At 41.4% G+C, this 23,900-nt stretch overlaps 1 protein-coding gene across 1 annotated transcript in view; it reads left to right on the top strand.

Moving 5' to 3' along the window:
• The window catches only part of LOC117883725 (myocardial zonula adherens protein-like), an 85,251-nt gene that overhangs the window by 21,135 nt on the left and 40,216 nt on the right, over nucleotides 1-23,900 (top strand). The window contains exons 3-10 of the mRNA XM_034783395.1: nucleotides 5,796-5,954; nucleotides 11,848-11,940; nucleotides 15,192-15,305; nucleotides 16,263-16,415; nucleotides 18,807-18,932; nucleotides 19,830-19,958; nucleotides 22,531-22,616; nucleotides 23,548-23,653. Of these exons, the coding sequence (XP_034639286.1) occupies nucleotides 5,796-5,954; nucleotides 11,848-11,940; nucleotides 15,192-15,305; nucleotides 16,263-16,415; nucleotides 18,807-18,932; nucleotides 19,830-19,958; nucleotides 22,531-22,616; nucleotides 23,548-23,653 (966 nt within the window). The remainder of the gene's footprint in view (nucleotides 1-5,795; nucleotides 5,955-11,847; nucleotides 11,941-15,191; nucleotides 15,306-16,262; nucleotides 16,416-18,806; nucleotides 18,933-19,829; nucleotides 19,959-22,530; nucleotides 22,617-23,547; nucleotides 23,654-23,900) is intronic.

Genomic DNA, 23,900 nt, shown 5'->3' with positions numbered 1-23,900 from the left:
CTCATTTTATTTAATTTTTAAAACCAATCTTAAAATTCAGAGCAATTTTTTTTAACTTTTCAGTTTGTCAAACAATTCTGTCTTTTTGGAACTGCCAGAAAACTGGAAAAAATCAGTCATTTGTACAGCTCTATGCATAATCTCTATGTTAATGCCTATAAGCGAGATTTTAAAATGAGGCCTGTACCATTTTGGATACCGGTAGAAGTTTGTTGCTGGGGCTCAACAAGTTCAGCTACTACAGTGCCATTAAAATGATAATGAACTAATTGTGTGACTTTGAAAGCTATAGTTGCTAGGCAGTAGCTATTACATAGATAATGTTCAGGTCCTTAGAAACATATTACTTTCTGAAGTAATTTGCCACAATTGAAATGATTACTGTCTTGGGCGTCGGGGAGACGGAAATTATTATTTAATGCTCTAATGCAAGTAATTATTTTAGGGTGGAGTTCATATGAAACTACCAAACGAATTGTACAACCCAGGAAATGAAAAGCCAGTGTTGAATCATGTCCCACCCAGTTCCTGTAAAACAAGCTTGCTTTCTCTATGTTTTCAAAAAGCAAATGGCTTTTAAATGATGGGTAGAGTAGTATGTGATTATGTAGCTTTGATTACTGGGATACAAAAATATGCCTGTGATATTTTTTTTTAACGTGGAATTGTATATTTATAGTTGCGCTATACTGTGCATTTGCGTTTGTGTAGTAGATGAGGTTGTTAGCACCATTTTTTATTAAGGTTGCCCAACATTTCCCATTATAAGACTCTTTTTACAGTTGCTTATAAGTTTGTGAAACTTTAACCATTTGGGTTGAAATTTTCCATGCTCTGGGTGTTTGCCGCATGCTGAATTTACATAAGTAGGGCCATACAAGGTCAGATCAGTGGTCCATGTAGCCCATTATCCTCTCTTTTGATAGTGACCAGGGCAGATGCTTCAGAGGAAATGAACAGAGCAGGACAATTTATCGAATGATGCATCTCCTGTTGTCCAATCCCAACTTCTTGCAAGTCGGAGGTTTAGGGACATCCATAGCTTGGGGTTGTGTCCCTGATCATCTTGGCTAATAAACATTGATGGACCTATACTCCATGAATTTACCTCATTCTTTTTTGAAACCAGTTGTACTTTTGGCCTTCACAACATTCCCTAGTAACGAGTTCTACAGGTTGACTGTGCTTAGTGTGAAGAAATACTTCCTGATAGTTGGTTTTTTAAATCTGCTGCCTATTAATTTCAATGGGTGACCCCTGGCTCTTGTGTTCTATGGAAGAGTATATCACATTTCCTTATTCGCTTTCTCCACACCATTCATGATTTTATAGAACATAAGAACATTGGCCACTGTCAGAAGACAGGATACTGGGCTAGATGGACAATTGATCTGACCCAGTATGGCTGTTCTTATGATCTTATTGAAGATAGACACGTCCAAAACAGACCGTGAAGTGTTACAAAGGGATCTGACAAAACTGGGTAATGGGGCAATAAAATGATGTTGAAAATGCAAAATAATGCACATTGGAAAACATAATCTCAATTATACATACAAAATGATGGGTTCTAAATTAGCTGTTTCCACTCAAGAAAGAGATCTTGGAGCCATCTTGGGTAGTTCTTTGAAAGCATCTACTCAACGTCCATCTGCAGTCAAAAAAGCTCACAGTGTTTGGAACGATTAGGAAATGGATAGATAATAAGGCAGAAAATACCACAACGTCACTGTATAAATCCATGCTATGCCCACACCTTGAATACTGCGTGCAGTTCTGGAGACTTATCTTAAACAAGATATATTAGAATTGGAAAAAGTATGGAGAAGGGCAACAAAAGTGATTTTTAGGGGTATGGAACAGCTTACTATAAGGTAATTTTGTATTATTGGCAAACTTTGCCACCTCACTCTTACTCCCTTTTCCAGGTCATTTATGACTGTGGAACAGCGCTGATCCCAGTATAGGTTCTTGGGGGGGACCCTACTATTTACCTCTTTCCACTGTGAAAACTGAATGTTTAGTCCCACCCTTTGTTTCCTATCTTTAGGGATCTATGAGAGGACTTTTCCTTTTATCTCATGACTCCCTAATTTGCTTAAGAGCATTTGATGAGGATCTTGTCAAAGGCTTTCTGAATTTTTCATACGTTTCAGTCATTTCTCAGAATGAGGTTAGACAGCATGGAGGAGGAATGCAGAAGGGAGAAGAACTGTACCAGGGAGGAAGCAAAGGAATAGTTGGGACAAGGAGACTTCCTGGGACAGGAGGAGGAAAGGGGGAGAGAGAAACTGACTGGGAGTTGTGAGGTGGAGGTGGGACTGGGATTGGGAGGCTGGGGTTGGGAGAAAAAGGAGACTGGGAGCTGGTGAAAGAAAATGGGGGAATCTGGGAGCCATTTGGGGAGGAATGACAACACTGAGATCATTGCTTAGAGGAGGCGGAGACAGGAGGTGGTTGAGGGAGGAGACTGGGACTGGAAAGCAGTGGGGAGTGAATGAGTGCGGGGGCTGGGGGAGAGAGAGATGAGAAGGAGCCAGGATGTGCATGGCGGAAACTGAGGCTGGCTGTTGGGCAAAGAGATTGCTACAAAGAGCCAGGGAGTGGGGTGATTGGGGCAAAAATACAGGGAGGGGAGAAATGGGGCGGGGAGAGAAGAGATGGACCAGATGAAGAGAAGGGAGGGAGGAACTGGGAATGTCTGGTCAAAGAGACTGGCCCTGGTAGTGAGGCAATGCTCAATTAGAGATGTTTAAGATCTGATTTTTTTTTTTCAAGCACTTAGCAGTATATAGCACTTGATAACAGCTCCTCTTGACTTCAGTTGCAGCTGTGAGAGTTTAGCAAATCAGAGTGTGTGTTCTGTACATCAGATCCCAGGTTCTCAAGCTGGGCACTCAGAAAATGAGAAACACAACAAGTAATGACTACCTGTGAAATGTTTTGATTTTTAAGTGTCTTGCCTAGCATCACACCGGAACTCTGTGTGCCAGAGGTAGGAATAGAATCCAGTTGTCCAGGGCAGCATTCAACTGCTATTAGCATGAGACCATCCTTCTCTTCCCACCTTGCCTTATTAACTACACACCTTCCAACTTGTACAATAAATGAGGCAGAGGTCTTATAGACAACAGCCACCTTTACTACACAATCCTGATTCATCCCCCAAGCACGTCCATCTTGTACAATGAATGAGGTAGAGATCCTGTTGAAAAAAAACAGCATGTGAGCATGTAATTAGATAATGTATTATAATGCGTATGCACAAGGGTCTGAATTAAGGTTACACAGGCAACCTTATTTCTGGCACTTCCTAACTTTGGAGGGCTTGACCGTGTAACTTTAATGTTCTTTTAATGTGATGGGAGGGGGTTGGGTGATAGTTTGTATACGATGTTGGGGAGAAAATATCAGGGTAACAGAAGCTTGGAAATATTTCACAGTTATGTAATTTTTTTTAACTGTCAAAGCTACGGCAATATTTCCTTTTCATTTGTGTGGTAAATATTGTTGTTTTCCCAGATACATGCACAGCTAATGTAGAGTATGATTATCTAATATAGACAAACCAGCTTGCTCAAAATCAGTACAAGACATCATTTAAAAACAGTCTCTAAACAGAGAGATTAACTCATGTACTGTGACTAAGGGCAGGTCTTCACTATGGGGGGGGGTCGATTTAAGATACGCAAATTCAGCTACGCGAATAGCTTAGCTGAATTTGACCTATTGGAGCCGACTTACCCCGCTGTGAGGACGGCAGCAAAATCGACCTCCGCGGCTCCCCGTCGACGGTGCTTACTCCCACCTCCGCTGGTGGAGTAAGAGCGTCGATTCAGGGATCGATTGTCACGTCCCGACGAGACGCGATAATTCGATACCTGAGAGATCGATTTCTACCCGCCGATTCAGGCGGGTAGTGTAGACCTAGCCTAAGAATACAGTACAAATTGATTATGTATTACAGTTGCCAGCTCATTGCCTTATGAATAGTTCTAGGAGATGTAATTTTGGTTCCTTTAACATTAGTACTTTAAAGGTGAACTCCAATCATCCCCTTTGTTCTTCATCCCCCACCAGCATTTTAGCTTTTTTACACTAGAAATAGCATGCTGGGTTGGTCTTTATTTCTCTGTGTTATCTAAAGAACTGGAGAGCTAGTGGGATGTGACATCATAAGAGATTGAAAATTGAGCTGCAGCTTTCTCATCCCTCAGTTGATGGGGAAGGAGAATATTTACTGTTGAAATGTGATGAAGGTGTTAAAAACTTAATAGGTTTCAACACCTAAAAGCTTTAAAAGCTTTTATTGTTGAATGGGAATATTTATTTAGTTACAAAATCTTTATCTGAGGGACTGAGGGCAACCTTCAGGAATGTTCCCAAATCTACCCACGTCCTGCTAAGTATATAGAGAGGGGAAAAAAACTAAAAATGTATGTTTGTAATTTTTAATGATTTATGCCCCGATCTTGCAAACATTTACATTATGTGCGGAGTTTAATGAGACTGTTCATGTGCATAGAGTTAAGCAGATGCATAAATATTTTTCAGCCGTATTTTCAGCAGTGTTCATTAATTTTGTGCACTTCAGTTTTGGGTGCCCAATTTGTGACACCTTGTACCTAATTCTTTTCAGAGGTGTTGAAAGCCTGAATCGGGGACACAGTGTTCCTCTGAAATTGGGGCACACACATGCATATCTATTTTTTAGTTTAACTTTCTCTGTACTTTTACCTACCAGGACCTGAGTTCCGAGTACTGTGTCCCCCTTACAAGAATTGATAACATTCCTAACACCTACACAAATATGTGCAAATATCATGCAGCTCATTGCCCTACTTCAAGTCTTCCAATGATGTTACTAAATCCTGCAGGAGAAACAGAACCTGAATCTAAAGTACTGGGATACCATGAAAGTATGCCATCTTTTTTTTTAAAAAAAAGCTTCAAATGTGAACTGAACTGCTTAAAATCTAAACAAATTATAGTACAAACAAGTCCGGATTTTTGTTTTTTTGAGCACTAAATATCAAACCACTATAATCTAAAATTCATGTTCTAAATGCAGTTAATGTATTCCTTTTTTAAATTGAAAGTTTCAATTTCAAATGTTTCCTGAGAACTACGTTAAATAAGGGTTTGTATGTATAAATGACCCACATTTATTCATAAGTTTCTAAATATTTTGTACTGTAATTCTTTCTTGCACTGACCTCGCATAAGAAAGGTATAAAAACTGCATCTATCATGTATTTCTTCATGAAAAAGTTTTAAAATGAACAATAAAACATCTTACATGTCGTGTCTCCTGGTTTTTCCTCCAGGATATTTTTATTTTAAAGGGTGCTAACTAAACATTTTGAAAGTAAATTATAAACAAAAGTTGAGAGCAGCTCCAGGCAAAGGAAAACAGCTGCTATGGGCTATGCCTACACATCTACTTACCCCTAGCCTCCAAACCCAACCATACATATACACAAGTATAAAAGAGCAAATTCCAGGGATGAATTTAAGTAAGTCAATGTCTTGAACAATTAATTTTTTTTTTAATAACCCCATTACTTTCTCTCACCCAGAAATCCAGTCTGTTGTCCTCTAGTTGTACATACACATGTAATTTCTATTAAGACTAATGAAACTTCTCTCATTCCTTGATGATGCAAGTATATAAGACCTAAGGAATATCTGTGTCCTTCTGTGCAGGTCTGTAGCATGCCCCCTTTTTCTGTTTTGAATTTGTTATTGTGTTTAGTATTAGGGTAAAAGATGTTTGTTTTTTTGTTTTTAACTAGCAACCCTACCATGTACCGAATGGAATGTCTACAGGGAAGTTCTCTGATGGCATGGTGTATGGTGTGGTGCACAGGACTGACAATAACCATAAGAAAGAAATGGTGGTTTATGGGTGGTCAGCTCATCAGCTGAAAGAAGAGATGAATTACATTAAAGATGTGAGTTATATATTTTTTTAATTTAAAAGATGTTCTCAAATATCCTTTCTATAATGTTGTTGTTTATTGAGTCTCTACACCCTGAGCAAAAAAACCTCTGTTCTGTAGCAGGGGACTGTAACAGACTCTCATTCTCCATGGGTTGGGAACGAGGGGGAAACCTAATGCACACACTGACCAGAACATTACATTCCTGCTTCTGTTCAGCAAATAAGCTGCCAAACAAGTCATAGGGTCCCTGTTCCAAAGCCCTTATAATCTGAAATCAAATACATAGAAAATTGTTTAAGCAGCACTTGAAAGACTGAGCAAACCCATCCTCTCCAGTTCTGGGTGGGCTACTAAAAATGGTAAAGTAGTCAATTCATTTAAGGACACTTTGGGGCAGTTTAAAGGTAAGGGGTTGCCTAATAACAGTGGCTTCTTGCACAAATTTTACTGTACAGATAGTATTGGCTAATAAGAGAAACTAACATTTCCATAGGTAACTATAAGTAACAGCTCTCCTGAAAGAGAAATGTAAATTCAGCAGCCTTGGTAAGACTGACTTTAGCTCCTGCATGATTGCGGCACTGAACATTTCATCTGTTGATTTTTGACTCTCTAAGCTTAGTTAGTAATTCCACTAATTAGCACAAAGCAAATAATCCATCCTTCTCTCTTTACTCCATCCCACCCATGAAGCCAGTTTATGGAAGCTGGCCAGTGCAGATGATGCTCTACTGATTTCAAGTTCAAGAGATCACGTTACGGAGTCCCCGGACGATGCTTTGGAACTGCTCCCCACAAAGCCAGTCAGGATTCTGGGGAGCCTCCTCTCCCTCGGAGCAGACTGTCTTCAGGGCAAGAAGCTCTCACGGCTTCCCCTTCCTGGGTCTGACCTTGGAGCATTCAGTATATGCCCCTCTGTGTGCTTCCCACAGCGAGCCCACCCAGGTGGGGTCCTGGGGAAGCCAGAGGGTCCTGCACCCCCACTTCTCAGTCAGACGTGACTCTTAACCAGCCAGTAAAACAGAGGTTTATTAGATGATAGGAACATGGTCTAAAACAGAGCTTGTAGGTACAGAGAACAGGATCCCTCAGCCGGGTCCATCTTGGGGCCCAACCCTGTCTGCACTAGCTTCCTGTCCCCAGCCAGCTCCCAACTGAAACCCCCTCCAGCCCCTCCTTTCTGGCCTTTGTCTTTTTCCTGGGTCAGAAGGTCACCCGATCTCTTTGTTCACCTTTAGCTATTCCCTTGCAGGGGGGAAGGGCCCCAGCCAATTGTTGCCAGGATACAGAGTGTTGGTCATTTATGCACACTGGAGACTTAAGCAATGCATAGGGGAAACTGAGGCACCCACACAGTATTCAGAGGAAACATTAAGAACAGCCCCATTTCATCACAGATCAACTTTCATATAAAGGAGAGGATCGCTGTGAGTCAGGCTAACAATTTAAGGGGATGTAATAATGTTGATTCCTAATACCTGCTTGTTTTTGCTTACAGGCACTTGCAGGCTATATCTTCATATGGTATTAGGCCATTTTCTAATAGTCAGGAATCACTGACTCTCTCTTACCAAGTGGCTTCTTGTAGTTAAGGAAACTTGCCCTCTTTCTAAATATTCTGGGCTCAATTCACCATTGACCTGCCCCTTGTATGGTCATTTACACCAGTAATAAGTGAGTGAAAAGCAAGTGTCAAATGCTCTCATTCTGACTGGTGTAAGTGACTACACAGGATGCAGGGCAGTGACAAGTGAGCAGAGCTGATCCATTATCAGCCTACTGCCTTGATATTTAAATGCTACAATGATGGGAGCCAAAATGGTGGTGGTATTGTTATTGCAGTAGCACCTAGGGCAGTGGTCACCAACTGGTCAATCGCGATCGACTAGTCAATCCTTGAGAATCTCCCAGTCGATTGCAATCTCTGGCGGCTCAGCGTTGCAGCAACTAAGGCAGACTTCCTACCCTGGCCCCACGCCGCCCCCGGATGCAGCCAGCGCTGCCCTGGGGGCGGGGGGCAGGGGTCTCCCTCTGTGTGCTGCTCCTGCCTGCAAGCACCGCCCCTGCAGCTCCCATTGACTGGGAGAGCTGTGGGGTCAGTGCTTGCAGAGAGGGGCAGCATGTGGAGCCACGTGTCCCCCTCCCGCCCAGGGGCTGCAGGGGTGCCTTCCGGAAGCGGTGTGGGGCCAGGGTAGGCAGGGAGCCTGCCTTAGCCTCCCTGCACCCACTGCCGACGGAGCCACCGGGGGTAAGTGCTGCCCCTAGCCCAACCCAACCCCTAGCCCTGAGCCCCTGCCTGGAGCCAGCACCCCAAAACCCCTCCTGTACCCCAAACTCCCTCCTGCACCCCAACCCCCAGCCCCAGGCTCAGCCCAGAGCCCCTCCCACACTGCGTACCCCTGGGCTCCAGCCAAAAGCCCACACCCCCTCCTGAATGCCAACCCCCATCCAGTGAAAGTGAGTGAGTGTGGGGGACAGCGAGGGATGGAGTGAGCGGGAAGGGGCGCCGCCTCGGGTAAGGAGCAGGTTAGATCCTGGGTTGCCGTTAGATTCAAAAAGTGATCTTGGGTGTAAAAAAGTTGGAGACCACTGACCTAGGGGCTCCAATCTTGGATCCAGACTCCATTGTGGCAGGTACTGTACCTACACATAACAAAGACAGATGCTGCCCCAAAGAACTTTGATTGGACAATTATACAGCTTGTCTTTGGATTTGCTGGGTTTGCCCTAGTGCTGTCAGCGTTGTTGGCCTTTTTTCTCATATAGTATGCCAGCTCCCAGACATGTCCTTTTAAAAACTTCAGATCCCTCCCCATGGCCCCCTCTCCCCCAGTCATTTTGTGCCTACTGAAGTATGATACTATGTAAATGCACACTTATTATTTGGATCAAAGCCTTAGGTCCAGACAAGTATTAAAATGAAGAGTGTGTCCTCCAATCAAAAGGATGGCAGCAGTGTTGTCCGAACAGATTCTCAAAAACAGGCAAAAGGGCTGGCCTGTCTATCTAGCCAATATAAAAGGCTGACAAGAACAAATTTTTAGGCTTTGATTCTGGCAGTATTTTATGTATAGAGGTTGGGGGTAGGTGTGATCCTCCCTCTCTCTTTCTCTGTAAAGCTGCATTCAACTAAACTAATTCATTAGCTTCGCTCCCCCTCCTCCCGATGACTTGCATTTTTGCAGCACAACGAGGTGTTAAATCAAAGTCTGTTTTCACTACATATATGCATATAAGGTGATGTTGAACATTTAAACTTAAACTAGACTAAAAATATTGGGTCAAATCAGAGCTCTCTAGGTAGGTGCACTAGTGGGGAGAAACTCTACTGAGTTATTTTTTGAGAACAAGGAATGGTGTGTGGCAGGGGAAGGAGAGAGCGCTCCCTGTGCTTTCAGCTGTGCATGTTCCAAAGGAGGCAGGACTACAGAGTTTGGGGCATGGCCATGCAGCACAAACTCCTTTCTGAGAGTGCCCCCCTACAGCAGCGTTTCTCAAATGCGACCACCATGGCCAAATGTGACCACCAGGGACATTTCTTGCAGCCACAGCCTCCCTCCCCCTCCCTATTGCTCCTGGATGCCCTCCCTTGGTGTTGGTTGCTGGGGTCACCCTGCCCCCCTCTGGAGAAACCTGGGGCACAACGCTGGAGGAGCAGGCACCCAGTGAGTTCCCCACCTTCCCAGGGTGGTGGGGCTCAGGCTTTGGGGTTCACCCCTGGGGTGGCAGGCTCTGGTCACGGGGCTTCAGGCCCCAGGCCTGGGCTCTGGCTGCGCAGCAGCAGGCTCCGGCGGCAGGGCTTCAGGCTCTAGTCCCCTGTTGCCTCCCCTGGCCCCAGGCTTGGCAGGGCTGAGTAAGTCTGCTGTGAAAAGTGACAGTTGTATGTTTGTTAATATACCTTTTCACAACAGACTTACTAGCTAGCAATAAATAACAATGATTTGGACACGTGTATGTGCATATTCATTTTTTTCCCTAAAGCTAATTAAGTATTTTAGGAAAAAAAGTGTGAGACCGGCCATAAGCAAGAGTTGGTGGCCACACTCTGAGGCCACCAAAAAATTTGTCCTGAGAACCCCTTTATTACATATACACTGTAATCAGGCACAGACTCACTCTTGCGGCACCTCCTGCTGGACATCCATGGGAATTAGCTCACCCAGCATCCAGAGCGCCCTCTGCAGGTCAGGTGTCCCGCCTGTCATTGGCCCCCATGTCCCTCCCCAACCCCGGTGCCCTTACATGGGTGCAGCCCCCCTGGCAGTACCCCACTCTCTCTCTGGGTCTTCCCACCCAGGGGAACCCCCACCCCTTATCCCAATGTTACCTTAGTTGTGGCTAGTGCCAGTCACCATCTAGCCCCCACGCCTTGGGGCAGACTGCAGTCTATCAGCCAATCATCACAGGCAACTCATTTGGGGTTTGGACTGGCTGCCTTTACCCATCCTCAGGTTGTCCCTCTGCAATCCCAATACCTATATGAGCCTAGGACCAGGCCCTACAGCCTGGGGAGTTGCTGGCCTAGGGCTTCCCAGCCCTGCCTTACTCTAAGTCCCCAGGTGTCCTTCCTGTAGCCAGGCCTGTCTCTTTCTCCTGTCAGAGGGAAACTGCTCAGTTCTGGCTACCCAGGCCTTCTTATAAGGCCCAGTGGCTCAGTTTGGGGCGTGGCCCCAGCTGCAGCCACTTCCCCAATCAGCCGGGGTTTTGCTCCTTTATTCAGCCCCAGTCCCCTGCAGGGGTTTTCCAACTCATTCAGGGCTGGAGTGGGCCTTCACCCCACTACACGTACACATGAATGCGGCCGCCTTTCAGTGCCTCCACACCTGACTCCAGCTGTGCATAAGCCCAACTATGCTCACTGTTGTACTATACCTAATCAGTCTGATAGGTAATCATATGACTGAGTGAAAAGGGCAACCTCTAACTATGTGGCTGGAAGGTAGCATGTAAGTGAACATTTATATATTTAGATGTGGCCTTTGTAAACACTAGTTAATCCTGAGCTAGAAAGTTGCTTCTGTTCATGTTTGATTAATGTAGCTAACTCAGTTTTGTTTCCAGTGTTAAAAATACATAAAGGAAATAACAATTTTTATACCTGCAGTTATGTTTAATTTTTGTATTAAAATCAAATTGGTGAATAGCCTATTTTTTTAGAATCTAGTGATGAAATTATGTTTCTAAATTAATGCAAATGAGTGTTTATACAGATAGATGCCTTAAAAGGTAAATTAACCCTCAGCTACTACACCCTGGTATCTAAGACACTTCTGCCAGGGAATTACAAATGTCACAGTGAGCAAGCATTGGCTTAGCAATGGTGATCACTGTAGGTGATCTTGGTCTTTGGCAGGGCCGGCTCCAGGCACCAGGCAACCAAGCACGTGCTTGGGGTGGCACCTGGTAAGGGGCGGCCAATCTTGAGGTGGCGGGGGGCAGGGGAGGGGGTGTCTGGCGGCGCAGCGCTCGGTGGAGGGTGTTCGGTGGCGTGGCGCTCCGCGGGGAGGGGTTCAGCAGCATGGCGCTCGGCGGGGGGTGTTTGGTTGTGCTCCGTGTGTGTGTGGGGTTTTGGCAGCTCGGCGGGGGGGGCGGAGGCTGTTCGGCGGCACGGCGCTCGGCGGGGTTTCATTGGCGCGGCGCTTGGCAGGGGTCGGGGGTGTTCGGCAGCACGGCGGGGGGCGGCGGCTGTTCGGCGGCGCTTGGCAGGGGGGTTTCGGCGGCACGGCACTCGGTGGTGGGGGGGTTATGGCGGGGCGGCGCTTTTTTTTTTTTTGTGCTGCTTGGGGCGGCAAAAAAGTTAGAGCCAGCCTGGTCTTTGGAGCACATTGTTGTCTGGTTTCTAATCTAAATTATATTTGTAATAAAGGCTGAATAACAAGGCTTATAATTTGTCTGACTACAGGTGAGAGCAACTTTGGAAAAAGTAAGAAAGAAAATGTATGGAGAGTATGGTGAAATGAAACGGAAAATACAGCAACTTACAAATGAATTGACAGTAAGTTCACATTTATTTATAATGATGTCATAAGAGGTGAACCAAACAAGGTTACCTATAAACATTTTTTATGAAAGACAGTATGTAGCATGAAACAAATCATGTTTTAGAGCCATTTATGTTCATTATTTTTCATGCCTTCACAGTACTTTGTATTTTTCAAGCAAATGAAAACAGGGCAGAGGCTTTTTCTGTCTGCAAAGGAGCATTAGAGAGTTAAGTTGGGTGAGGTAATATCTTTTATGGGATCAACTTCTGTTGGTGAGAGAGAGAAGCTTTTGAGCTTACGCTGAGCTCTTCTTCAGGTTTGATCATGTAAAGGAGCATGATGGAACCACCCCATTACCTACTTTTTGTAAATAAAGACTACTGTTGATTACATTGCCTGTGTGATTATGTATGATTAATATTCCAATACTGACTGAAGGATGGTGTTTATCATAGAAAGCTATTGTCCTGTGGGCTGACAAATTAACTGATTGTGGGTTATACAAGAATCTGATGTCTATTGCTTACTGGAGGTCACTTTTGCAACTCAACGGGTCATTCCAGTAAACTAAATTCCAGCCTTTGTAACTTACTACAGTATTTAAATATATTTGATTGCCATAAAAGTGCTGCAACCTCAGTTCTCTGCTGAAGCCTCTCCATGGTAGCTCATGATGACCCTTTCAGTCATAAGCTCCACTGAAGCAATAATAGTGACAGGTGTCAGGAAAATTGTCCTCCCCCCCCCCCCCCCCACAGACTTTAAAAATTGTTCTTACCTGAATCATACAAACTGAGTTCTTTAGTTCAAAAATCTGGTTGGTTCAACAATTATGCTATAGATGCCAATTGCAACATTTCTTTCTATGACCCTGATTCAGAAAAGCCTTGTTAATAAGGATAGCACTTAAGCATATGCTTAACTTTGTTAGTGGGACTTAAATATGTGCTCTAATGCTATCCTGATGGAGCCTTTAGCTTCTGCAAGTCATTATTCTAGAGTGTGCATAATGATCTCTGTAGGTTTGGAATCCCCTTGAAGCCAATGGGAGTTTTTGCTTTGACCTCAAAGAGATCAGGATTTGGTCTGAAATATGGGAGAAATATAAATGTCTCTGGGATCTATTATTGGATGGATTTATTTATTTATTTATTTGGACTTCTACAATAATATAAAGGTTGCCTTGGGCCCTGGACAGCCCTCTTGACACACCACTTTTGTCTTTGTAAAGTGTGTCAGGTGTGCCATGGAATTCCATCTATCCTGTTCTGAGCTTCTCCCTTCTAGTTAATGATTATAGGATCATTTCTCAGGTAAATCTAGCTTGTCAATAGATCACAATGCCATAAATTGGGTAGTTAGGAAGAGCAGTAACATGTAGCTCTTTTCAGGTCATGCGATCCTGGCTCAGTCAAATGAATTGTGTGTGGCATTTCAAGGGAATGGCACAGTGATAGTTAAGTGCGTAGTCCAGTGTCTCTTCAATAGTTCCTTCCGGGTGTTTAACCACCATTTTACATTCCCCAGACTGAACTTTTTATCCCTAAACCTCCTTTTCTCCTTATCTTATGTGTGGATTTGACACCCCACCGTCTTCCCAGACACTCAGGCTCTCATACTTGGCAACATTTTAGAATCCTTTTATTTCTGCTCCCATCACCTTTGGGCCCTGGCTATAAATTCTCTCTGTCATATTCAAAAATTGCCCCTTACTTTTATCCCTATTGTTAAAACTCTTGCCTATGCACAGGTGAAATCCTGGCCTTGGTCACTGAACCTTTCTTCTGGATCCTCCCCATTTCCCCTCTCATCTGCAATCTGTCCCAAACAGTCTTTCTTTGGTCACTTTTTACATTGTGCACACACACCTCTCTGAAGTGAGCCTTGAGCACTGGCTTCTCCTGTATGCTCTGGCCCAGTTGGTGCATGGCTTGGCTAGTAAACGCTAATTGTCAAATACTTATGAAGGTTGGTTCACAATGCTTGTGTATTTTATCTAGAGGTAGACCTTTTTTGCTTGTGTGCGTGATAAGGTTAGACCTTGGTTCATAATCATTGATACTGTTTGGTCTGTTGTATCTTCCTTTATGTTCTTAGACACCTTATGGTTGGTTGGTTGATCAGCTTTTCTTCTGTAAAGTTCAAACATAGTAAATATTTGTGTTGGCTCCTCCTCACTGCTCACTCTCACATTTAAACTCCATGCTTCTTATCTTCAAAGCTTTTTACTTGCTTCCCTGTGTTCCTGGTCTCGTCTCCTCCTATACCACGTCGTGCTCCCTGCACTCCACCCAAGCCTCTTTCTAAGCTGCTCCATTTCTTTCCTTCACCTACTCCTGACTGTATGTCCTCTTGCACTCCACCCCGTGTGCCTAAAGCAGCTTTCCCAGTAAACAGCTGTCAAACATCCTCCTACTCCTACCTGTTCAGTTGTGCACTGAAGACACAGACAGCTAATAAACAGCTGTCCTGTATCTCTTTGTGTGTGTTTGGTTTGTGTACTGTTTAGGGCAGAGACTTTGTCAATTTGGGGGTCAGTATATTTTAGCTACTCTAAAGTATTGTGAAAATTTACCATGCTATCTAAATAACAATAAATGAGTACGAGTATTGTTGCACCTGCTGGAATGCTCTTATATGCATTTTCAGTTCTGATCTTTCATGGAGATCCTCACTGCAGTTTCTAGAGATGCACAATGTTTTCTATAAACCAGAACCTTTTTTCTTTTTGAAAACAGGCAAAATTTAAAAATATGCAAAGTACAACTTCAAGGTGAGACAAACTCTGCAGGAGTTCTTATTGGGTGAAACTTGCCTCTGTGCACAGGTCAACACGAGGCCCATGCACCGGTTAAGCCCCAATTAAGCACCAAAAGGGATGAATTCCTTCTGCACAAGGATGAATTTCTTCTACCAAGTTTAGCTAGAGGAAAGTTCTCTTTTCATGACCACAAGCGTTAGAGCCTAAGTCCTTGCTGTGGTTAACGTGCATGATGGCACACATTGTGAGAAGACACTGAAAAACTGCTTCTATATCTCAGCATAGCTTGCTTCCAAGGCCAAAATTTAAGCTTTTAAAATGAAGTTTTGGTTAACACAAGATTTCCAATAGAGAATTTTACCTAGAGATTAAAACTCCTTTTAATCCCATTGTTTTTAACCTGTTGTCTCTCCAGTGTTAAATTAGTGGCAGCTATCATCCTTTTGAAAGAATTTTAAAATTTGAGGATTGTTTTTTAATATCTTTTCTTAATCTGTTCAGATAACAAATGTTGAAAAGGAATCCTTAGAGAGTCACATGCAAGTGCAGGCTGCAGCCTTGGACAGCTTCAGTGAAATGAACAGCTCCTTGACATCAGCATCAATTGAGTTGCAGGTATGCTGTTAATAGCTCTATCAAAGAGGATGGCCTGATCCATCAGCCACCATCCTAGACTCCCTCTTGTGCCATCAGTTTAACAGTATACATGAGGGATGGATGATGGTTAGATACACATTCGGATCTTAACCATCAAATGTCACTAAGAACATTTAAAACAGATAAATGATGAATTTAAGAAAAATCCAGGAGTTTTGCTGGCTAAAAGGCTGTACTATAATATACAGTAAAGTGTTGTTTCACTCCATTGCAGCTGGTGAAAGTCCTTGGCCTTTGCTTAATAAAAAATTAAAGGTGAAACTGAGACTCTTCCATATTTTACAAACCAATGACACATCGAATGATTTTGTCCCACTGTTGTTTTCTATTGACGGAAATTTCAATGATTTTTTTTTTTTTTTAATTTTACAAATATTGAGTAGCCACTCCTGTAAACATACAAAAGTCATTTTTCTTGTTTATAAAAATGTTTTCAGCTTGGCATCCATCCCAGCTAGCCTCCTCAACTCTCCTGTCCCCTGGTGTCAAACTTCAGTGTTTTCAGGTTTATTATCTTAAAATTTGGCATTTGGAGAGGGGAAGAATGGAGGGGAAAATCCAACATTTCACTTCAGTTATATTACAGTATAAAACAGAAGAGGTGTTTGCACTGTAATGCATGCATGTCACTTCCTCTGGATCACAGCTCTCTGGGACTGCATTTGAATGAACATGCTCCTATGGAGAGAGAGGTTTTTTTTTTTTTTTTTTCTTTTTGGTAAAGCAAATAATTGGAAACCATAATTTTAAAGGGCTAAAGCTATTAACTATGTTAATACTATGTCAACAAAAAAGTAAACTCTAAAATATTCTAAATATTGCAGAAAGCCTCTTGTGGTAGGTTGGTCAAATCATGATTTTTGTTGTTGTTGTTATTACTACTTCAAATTGTGTATTTCATTGTGTGTATTTTAGAAAACTTTAGTGGATGTTAGTTTGGAGAACACAGATATAAGGGATCAAATAAGGAATTTAAAACACACACATGAGCGGTCCATGGAAAAACTGAAAGAAAAGCAAAAACAGCTGGAAACAGCCCAAGTTGAAAATCAGCTACTTAAACTAAAGGTACAGTATGTAAACTCCCCTTATTCATATTGTGCAATAAGGACATTGCTGAGGCAATGAGATTAATTGCTTGGAAAAAGAGATTTGGCCTCATTTGTGTGGAGTTCTTCACCGACCATCCATGGAGTGTTATTGACAGCCAGTACTGTACTTTTCACAATTTTTCATCAGAAATCTGTTGTTTTGTGCACATGTACAGTATTTATTGGGCAACAGAGGTGCACCCTAACAGCAAATTACACTGAAAAGAGAAGTTAGTTGTGGGACAGCTTTTCAGGTAAGCACAAGGGAATGAAACGCAAGCTGGAGTTATCATATGGGCCTTTTTTTATGAGTCCAACTGTCTTGCATTTGGAAGCTTCCATTAAATCATATCGGAGCAGTTAACAGCATTTCAAATAATTTGGAACAATCGTGCAGTATCAGAAATATTTTTAAAAAATACATTAAATCCCTTCCGTGAAATTAGGTGACCACTGACTTACTGACATTTAAATAAGTCAGAAACAGATGATTATCTTAGGGGCTTTTGTATCCTACATTGGTGCATAGTGATAGATGGCCCAGATCCATCACACTAAGGGGGGAGGGTACGAGCTTACTAATGTATTTTTATGTTCTAATTTCCTTTCAACAATAGTTTTACAAGGTTTGCGTAGAGTAGATTTGTTGCTTGCATCTGCTGTGGTCTGTAGGGAATAAAAAGAAGGAAAGGATAATCAAAGGAAGAGGGTAAAGGAAAAGAAATCAGGATTTCAAAACAGAAATTTGTAGTTTATCCTAATCTTGAGGACAGGTCCTGGCCCAAACATGAAGTGAGGGAAATCTCTGTGTGATGACTCAGGACAAAATTCAGCCTTGTAGGCCTCAATTCAGTGAAGCACTTAAGCATGTGCTTAACGTCAAGCAAGTTGGCATCAATGGAATGTGATCATGTGCTAAAAGTTAAGCACACGCTGGCATAGTGAAAGCTGATTGTTAAGTCATATGCAGAAACATCCACAGGATCTGATTTTTAATTTTTTTTTGGCGGGGGGGAGGGGCACGTAAGACGAGGCTGTGACATTGTGGGGGTTGGCTGTGAAAAGGCAAAAAATACCAACTTCCCTTATTACTGTCAGTCGGGTCTGTTTCTCTCTGTTTACTTGAATCATTTCTTTTATAATCTCACCTGAGAATGTTGTTAGTTAGTGCAGTGGCCACCCAAATTGTAAACAAAGGAATGTGGGAGAGGTGGCACAAGAAATTATACTCCACTTTGACACTTTTTAGGGAGGTTAGGGTTGAACTGTTTCAACTCTGCTTTCCTAGTTTGTTGTTTCTAATCACATTACTGTAACTCTGGAGGTTCAGTGTATACTTTAATGAAACTTGATTTAATTCCTGTTCCTTTTGATTGTATTGGCAGAAACTTGCTCTCTGTCCTAATGTAGCGATTTGGGTCAGATGCCACAGAAGGCAGCTACAGTGCAAATGGAATCCCTCCGAGAGATCTGTCCCTTTTCAGAAGACAAATATCTTTTTATTTTTATGCAGAGCAATAAGCTTTGAACAGTTTGTTCCCATTGAGTAAGACAGTGTAAGGGTTTGATAAATCTTGCAGTCCTTGAAACAAGATAACCCAGATGCTCAAAAAAGAAATCTTTTATAAGCATGAGCACTGAGAGTACCAGCATTAAACACTAAGTGCCTGATTCTTTTCTTATTACCATGATTAACACCAATGTAAATAACACTAAAAGTTAACAGCTTTGTAGACCTAGATTCTCCTTTCACTTAGATCAGGGTAACTCCCATGACTTTAATGGTGTCACTCCAGATTTGCAGCAGAGCAAGTAAGAGGAGAATCAAGTCCTAGCAAAGCTATTTTGTTTAGTTCTGTTTTATTTAGCTTTTATTTCAATCTACAGCACAGATGGGCTCAAAGTGTAAATATTGGATCTGGATTTTGATCACTGCAAAGTTCATGGGCATTTGAATATGTGTTTTGGTTCAGGCTCATTTCTAAGCTACACTCATGTAAAATTAGAGAATTTTTAAATTATTCTTCATACCAGGGAGCAAACTTCAAGTATGTGAGCGGGTTTCACTAATAGCACTTTAACTCGGGCAGTGTGAAGGGGTTCTAAAGTTGGTGTAATTGTAACTTACACCCCTTTGAAAGGCCCCTTTACACTGCCAGAGTGCTGTAATGTGGATTTGGTGTAAATGAGACTACCAGGCTTAGTAGTAGAGTATATTTTTGTAACAATACTAGGGGACGTCTCTAACTATAAACATCAGTTACATCTCTACCTTTTGGTTTGTTTGAGCTCCATTTTTCTTGTCTCCAGCAATGCTTCACCTGGAGATGGTTCAGCTGTAGAAGTTCTCTTTTGTTTACTCCTATAGGTAGAATGCTCTCAGGAAGCCAATGCTGATGTAATGAGAGAGATGACCAGAAGACTGTACAGCCAGTATGAAGAAAAACTACAACAAGAAGAACAGAAACATATAGCCGAGAGAGAAACTCTAATAGTATGTACAGCCCGTCTGTAAGAGTGTTCTTCAGTTCAGTGTTTGAAGTACAGTCCTTAAATTATATTGACAAATGTAACACCAGAATCGAAGTCTTACATTTATTTGTACGCCAGTTTCTTTTCCTTTCATGCCTTGTTACAGCAACTTTTAAACTTTCATAGTCATTAGAGCTTTATAGCTGAAGAAAGAGGGTGTCTAAACATAATGGACAGTAAAAATTTAAATTTCAAAAGGAAAATGAAGTGGATGTTTTTCTACTCCTGGTCTAAGAAAATGCAAAGCACAAATCCTGTGACTTTAGTGAAATCTCAAGAGAAAAAAATTAATTTCAATAGAGAAATCCTCTCAAAACCTTCCTTTGATCATGTTGTTTTGTATATTTCTGGTCAATCACAACAAGATTATCTAACACCAGATAGCCACCGAGACTGAATTCAATCTCTCAAGCCTTAATGTGATACAGATATAAATGCAGTTAAAAGTGACAGGCTTTGGTAACTAAACATACTGTTCTTGGGAATAGCACATTTTCTTCTCTCGGTACTGAGTACTTGTGTATCCACTGAGGAGAGAACAAATATTCATGTGGTGTGCAAACATTTTTTGTTTTTAAAGCTGATTGCTGAGTAGGCTTACAGCCCTATATTAAAAGTAACTCCACAATTTTGATCACCCAAATTTTGTGTGCCACAAAACGCATATTTGATGCTATAAGTAGATGTTTGGTTTGCAAAAACAGTCTGTTCTTAGGCACCCAGATTTATTGGCTTTATTGAGTGTACTTTTAAAAAAAAACGAACCCCATTGTTATAGCACAGAAATCAGCTCCTTACTTTTCATTCATCAATTTTATTGATTGTTTGTGGATATGAACATAAATCTGTTTGTTCAAAGGCAGAAACAAATCGACTTCTAAAGGCCATTGAGGAGGCAAATAAGAAGATGCAAATTACAGAGACAAGTATACAGGAAAAAGACAAGAGGATTGGAGAGCTGGATCGGTTCATTCAGCGCATGGAAGAGGTAACTTTCTCTGCTCACAGAATTTTAACGTATGGGTGCCAATATCTACGCTCTGTTTAGCAGAAACACAAGACTTGTATAGGAGTGCACCTGTTTCTTCAGTCCTCTGTGGATCAACATCCCTCTCCTCCAAAGGCCTCTCCCCCACTCACCACTTCTATCTTCTTCCTGTTAATAAAATCAAAAACCCTTTATTGCATCCGTCCATGCTCTTAGCACTTGGACTGCTGAGGGCACATGATGGCAAGTTGGCACCTTTGCCCACTCTACTGTTTGTAGGAGCTGTCACTTGCAAAAATGTTCAGGGCTGCCTCGGAGCTGAGACACATAAGGGCACGTAAGGGACCAATCTTTATTTTGAAAGGACAGTTTTAAAAAAAACCCACATTATATCTCCTAATAGCCTGTACAAGTTTTTCTGGATCCTTTATGGTCCTTTATTCATTACAGTCATAAAATCTTTGAAATGTACAGCTTACCTGGCTAACAAATGCATATATATAAAAACATTTTTATCTAAATGCATCGGGGAAAAAACCTATTCTTGTAATTAGTTTTAACTGGAATTGCACCTTGAGGTTCATGCATATCAGGATGAAACTCTTAAGACTTCCGACTAAAATTCCTTTTGAATTTTGATGTCAAACTTTCTGTGCATGTAATAACCAACTATGTTTCCATGCACATCACTTATTTTTAGATTATTTTTCAAAATACTCTGACAGTGACCCCAGATTTTCAGTTTTTAGTCTACTTCTGATCTATAAAAAGGTTATTCCTTACTTCTCTGCACTCAATATTGTCAAATGTTTTTCTCCTTGGCTCAGACAGGGTCTACCATGCTGCAGCCTTGAGCATATTTTTACAATTGACTTGTAACTCCCTGGAAGCAGAAATGCTGCCAGACACTTATCTCTTATGACGTTAGCAGCACTGCTGTAGAACGAGTTGTAGCAGTTTTTCTGTCACTTCCTTATATCTCCTGCCCTGCCTTCTTCTAATTTTTGGACTTTGTTCCAGGGCGAAACTCATACTGGTTTTGAGATAATTGTTCTAATGTAAGTCTAGTAGTAGTGCAGTGCCTCTACTCACACATACAGTTATTATCTGAACCTTGTCTGTTGGAAGTTCCCTGATGTCTGAAACAGGTTTATTCCCTCAGTGTCATCTAAAGGCAATTTCATTGTAATTATTAGTCTGAGATTCCATTATATTCAGTAATGGAGTCTGCAATATTATTTGTTTAGTGCCTTTAGCGTGTTTGGCATTGTTCAGTATATGAAAATGAATACAATCCCTGCCAAAGAATTTACTGTCTAAAAGACAGAAATGCAGAAGTAAGGACTCACTAGAAATCCTGAGTGGTGACAAGAACGTAGGGTTTTGGTTATTTTAATCCTAAAACATAATAAAACTCAATTCTTAAAAGCTATGTTCTTGTTGTGCTTTAGGTTCAATTTAAATCTAACCACTAATTATTTGCTAATACAGAGAAACAAACATCACCACCCACACATGCTGGCTAGATGGAATTACTAACCCTTGTCTAAACTATATGTAGTATATTAATGTCCTCTTTGCCCAACTAACAGAAGTGCATTGACTGGATTATAACTACTTAGGTGTACTCTTCTCAGTTTAAGATCTAGCTGTGACATAGCTTCATTTATTTTATATTAACAGTTAGCAGTAATGTTGGATAAATCACTTTGGGCCAGATTGTAATTCCTTACTCTACAAGTCGTCCCACTGAGATTAGTGGAGTTATTCATAGTTACAAGGTGGTATTCAATGAGTAAAATGGTACATTATGGTCCTTGGTGTTAGGAAATACATTTGTACTTTTACTTTACTTTAGTTCATTAATTTATGCAGTCAGTGCTAAACACCTGCTGTTATGCTTGTGTTGCTCTTTAAATATTTGGCTGTTATTTAAGGCCCCAATCCTGCTCTCATTGACATGAATGGCAAAACTCGCTTTGACCCTACATGTGCACGGATCCTCTCAGCACTCATGCTGGGTAACATTTGAACAGTATAAGTAGGGACATTTTGGGAGAAAAATAGGGAGACGCTGCCTATCTCTGCCAAAATACATTGGATCAGGAGATCCTTTTGGAGGAACAATATAGAAAATTTGATATTCATATAATCAACAATGGTCATGTGGTTCATTTAATCTCTGCATCCAAGACCTTAAATGTAATCATATCTTTGACCTATAATAATTTTAGAAGGATGGAGTCCCTTTGTGGGTCAGCTCACATGTCTTTATCCTTCAGAGTCGCACTTACCTACAAAATTGCAAGCAAAGCTGCCCCTTGACACTGGCAAACTGGTGCTGAATACTGAAAACAAAGGTTCTCTTTATTCAAGCTTTGTTTTTTCCATTCTGTGCTTCTTGGCTGTTGGAAATACATGCTCCACTTGTAATATAGTAATAACTTGTAGCTGAATCGGCCTCTGTTTTTGTTTAACATATTACGGGCCTTTTTAAATCACAATAAAATATACTTAATGGAGTTTAAATTTACAATGTGAAGAAATGGAGAAATAACATTTTCTTGTTTAGGAACGCCACCAGCTACAAAAACAACTGGTACAACATGAAGTCCAGATATCTGGAGCAAAATCTCAAACCCATTCAGACAGACGGAGGTGAGCTTTTACTCCTTCCTGAGATTTCTAGCATTGTTAAGTTTTCCAAACCTGAATCTTTGGTGGTAATATATTCCAGCTGGATAATTCCTTCCCAAATTATATTTGCCTTATTTTATGTAGGAAAACTGCAAGAGAATTTATTTTGCAAAAACTCATCCTTCTCAGCTTTATTTGTGAGAGAAGTTGATTGCAATCAGGATGGATTAGGTAGAGTACATTGCATTGCTGAGAAATATGTGTTTTTAGGTCAGTATAGTTTCATGCACATCTGTGATGCTTTTTAAAAATAGATATAAAAGACAAAGGCCTGACTCTTTTCAGAAGGGCTGAGCACCCAAAATCAGGCTGCTAGGATCCTTGCAATCAATATCTTAATCACCTTTTTCTTTAGTATGTATATTCACAACATTTAAAAAAAATAACAATTTCTGTACCACATCCTATGTTGGACTGTAGGACAGCTCAGTGAGGACATTCTGTGAACTCTAACTTTTCTCATTTGTAACATGGGGTTAATATCTGCCTTTTGGTTATGAAGTGGGGATTTAATCAGATAATGGTTTGTAAGTGCTGAAACGAACCATAATGTGCATGCAGCTCTCCAGGGCTGAGTGCTTAGAAGATACCAGATCATCATTCTGTTTGAACAAATTTGAAACTTCTCTAAATGTTGGCAGCTCTGATATGTAAGGTAAAGGTGAGCTAAGTGGGTGGTGTCTGACAATGACTAATGACCAAACAGATAACCATAAAAATGAACTTTAGACAAATATAGGAAATGACATTTGTCAGGGGAATTTGGCCTATTTAACGAGGTTCCTTTTCTTGATTTACTTTGGTGTTGTGTTTTTTATTTTTTGTTTGGTTGTTTTTTGTTTACATTGCATGGCTTCCTACATATTTACTTAGTTCTTATATCTTATATCAGGTCACAGCATCTGGAAGAGGTTGCAGCTGGTCTTAGAGAACGAATCAAACATCTGGATGACATGGTCCATTGCCAACAGAAGAAAGTCAAACATATGGTTGAAGAGGTGAGCTCTAGCAAAACAATATATTCCCTAAACAGCTGCTTGGAGGTTTTAACTGTACGCCATAACGCTGAATACATAGCCCAGGAGGGAGCTCTCTAAGTCCTTCTGCCTGTTCCACTACCAAAAGCCCTGCATGTTGTTTGCTGCTTTATTTAGCACGTTACCTTCTTACACCATGATACTTACTGCATCAATAGTGGATGAGCTATGCATTTGTATATTGCAAAGCAGAAAGAGGAAGTTAAAA

The sequence above is a fragment of the Trachemys scripta genome, chromosome 10 (assembly GCF_013100865.1).
Source record: "Trachemys scripta elegans isolate TJP31775 chromosome 10, CAS_Tse_1.0, whole genome shotgun sequence".
Lineage (NCBI taxonomy): Eukaryota > Metazoa > Chordata > Testudines > Emydidae > Trachemys > Trachemys scripta.
This window is presented reverse-complemented; position numbering and strand designations above follow the sequence as displayed.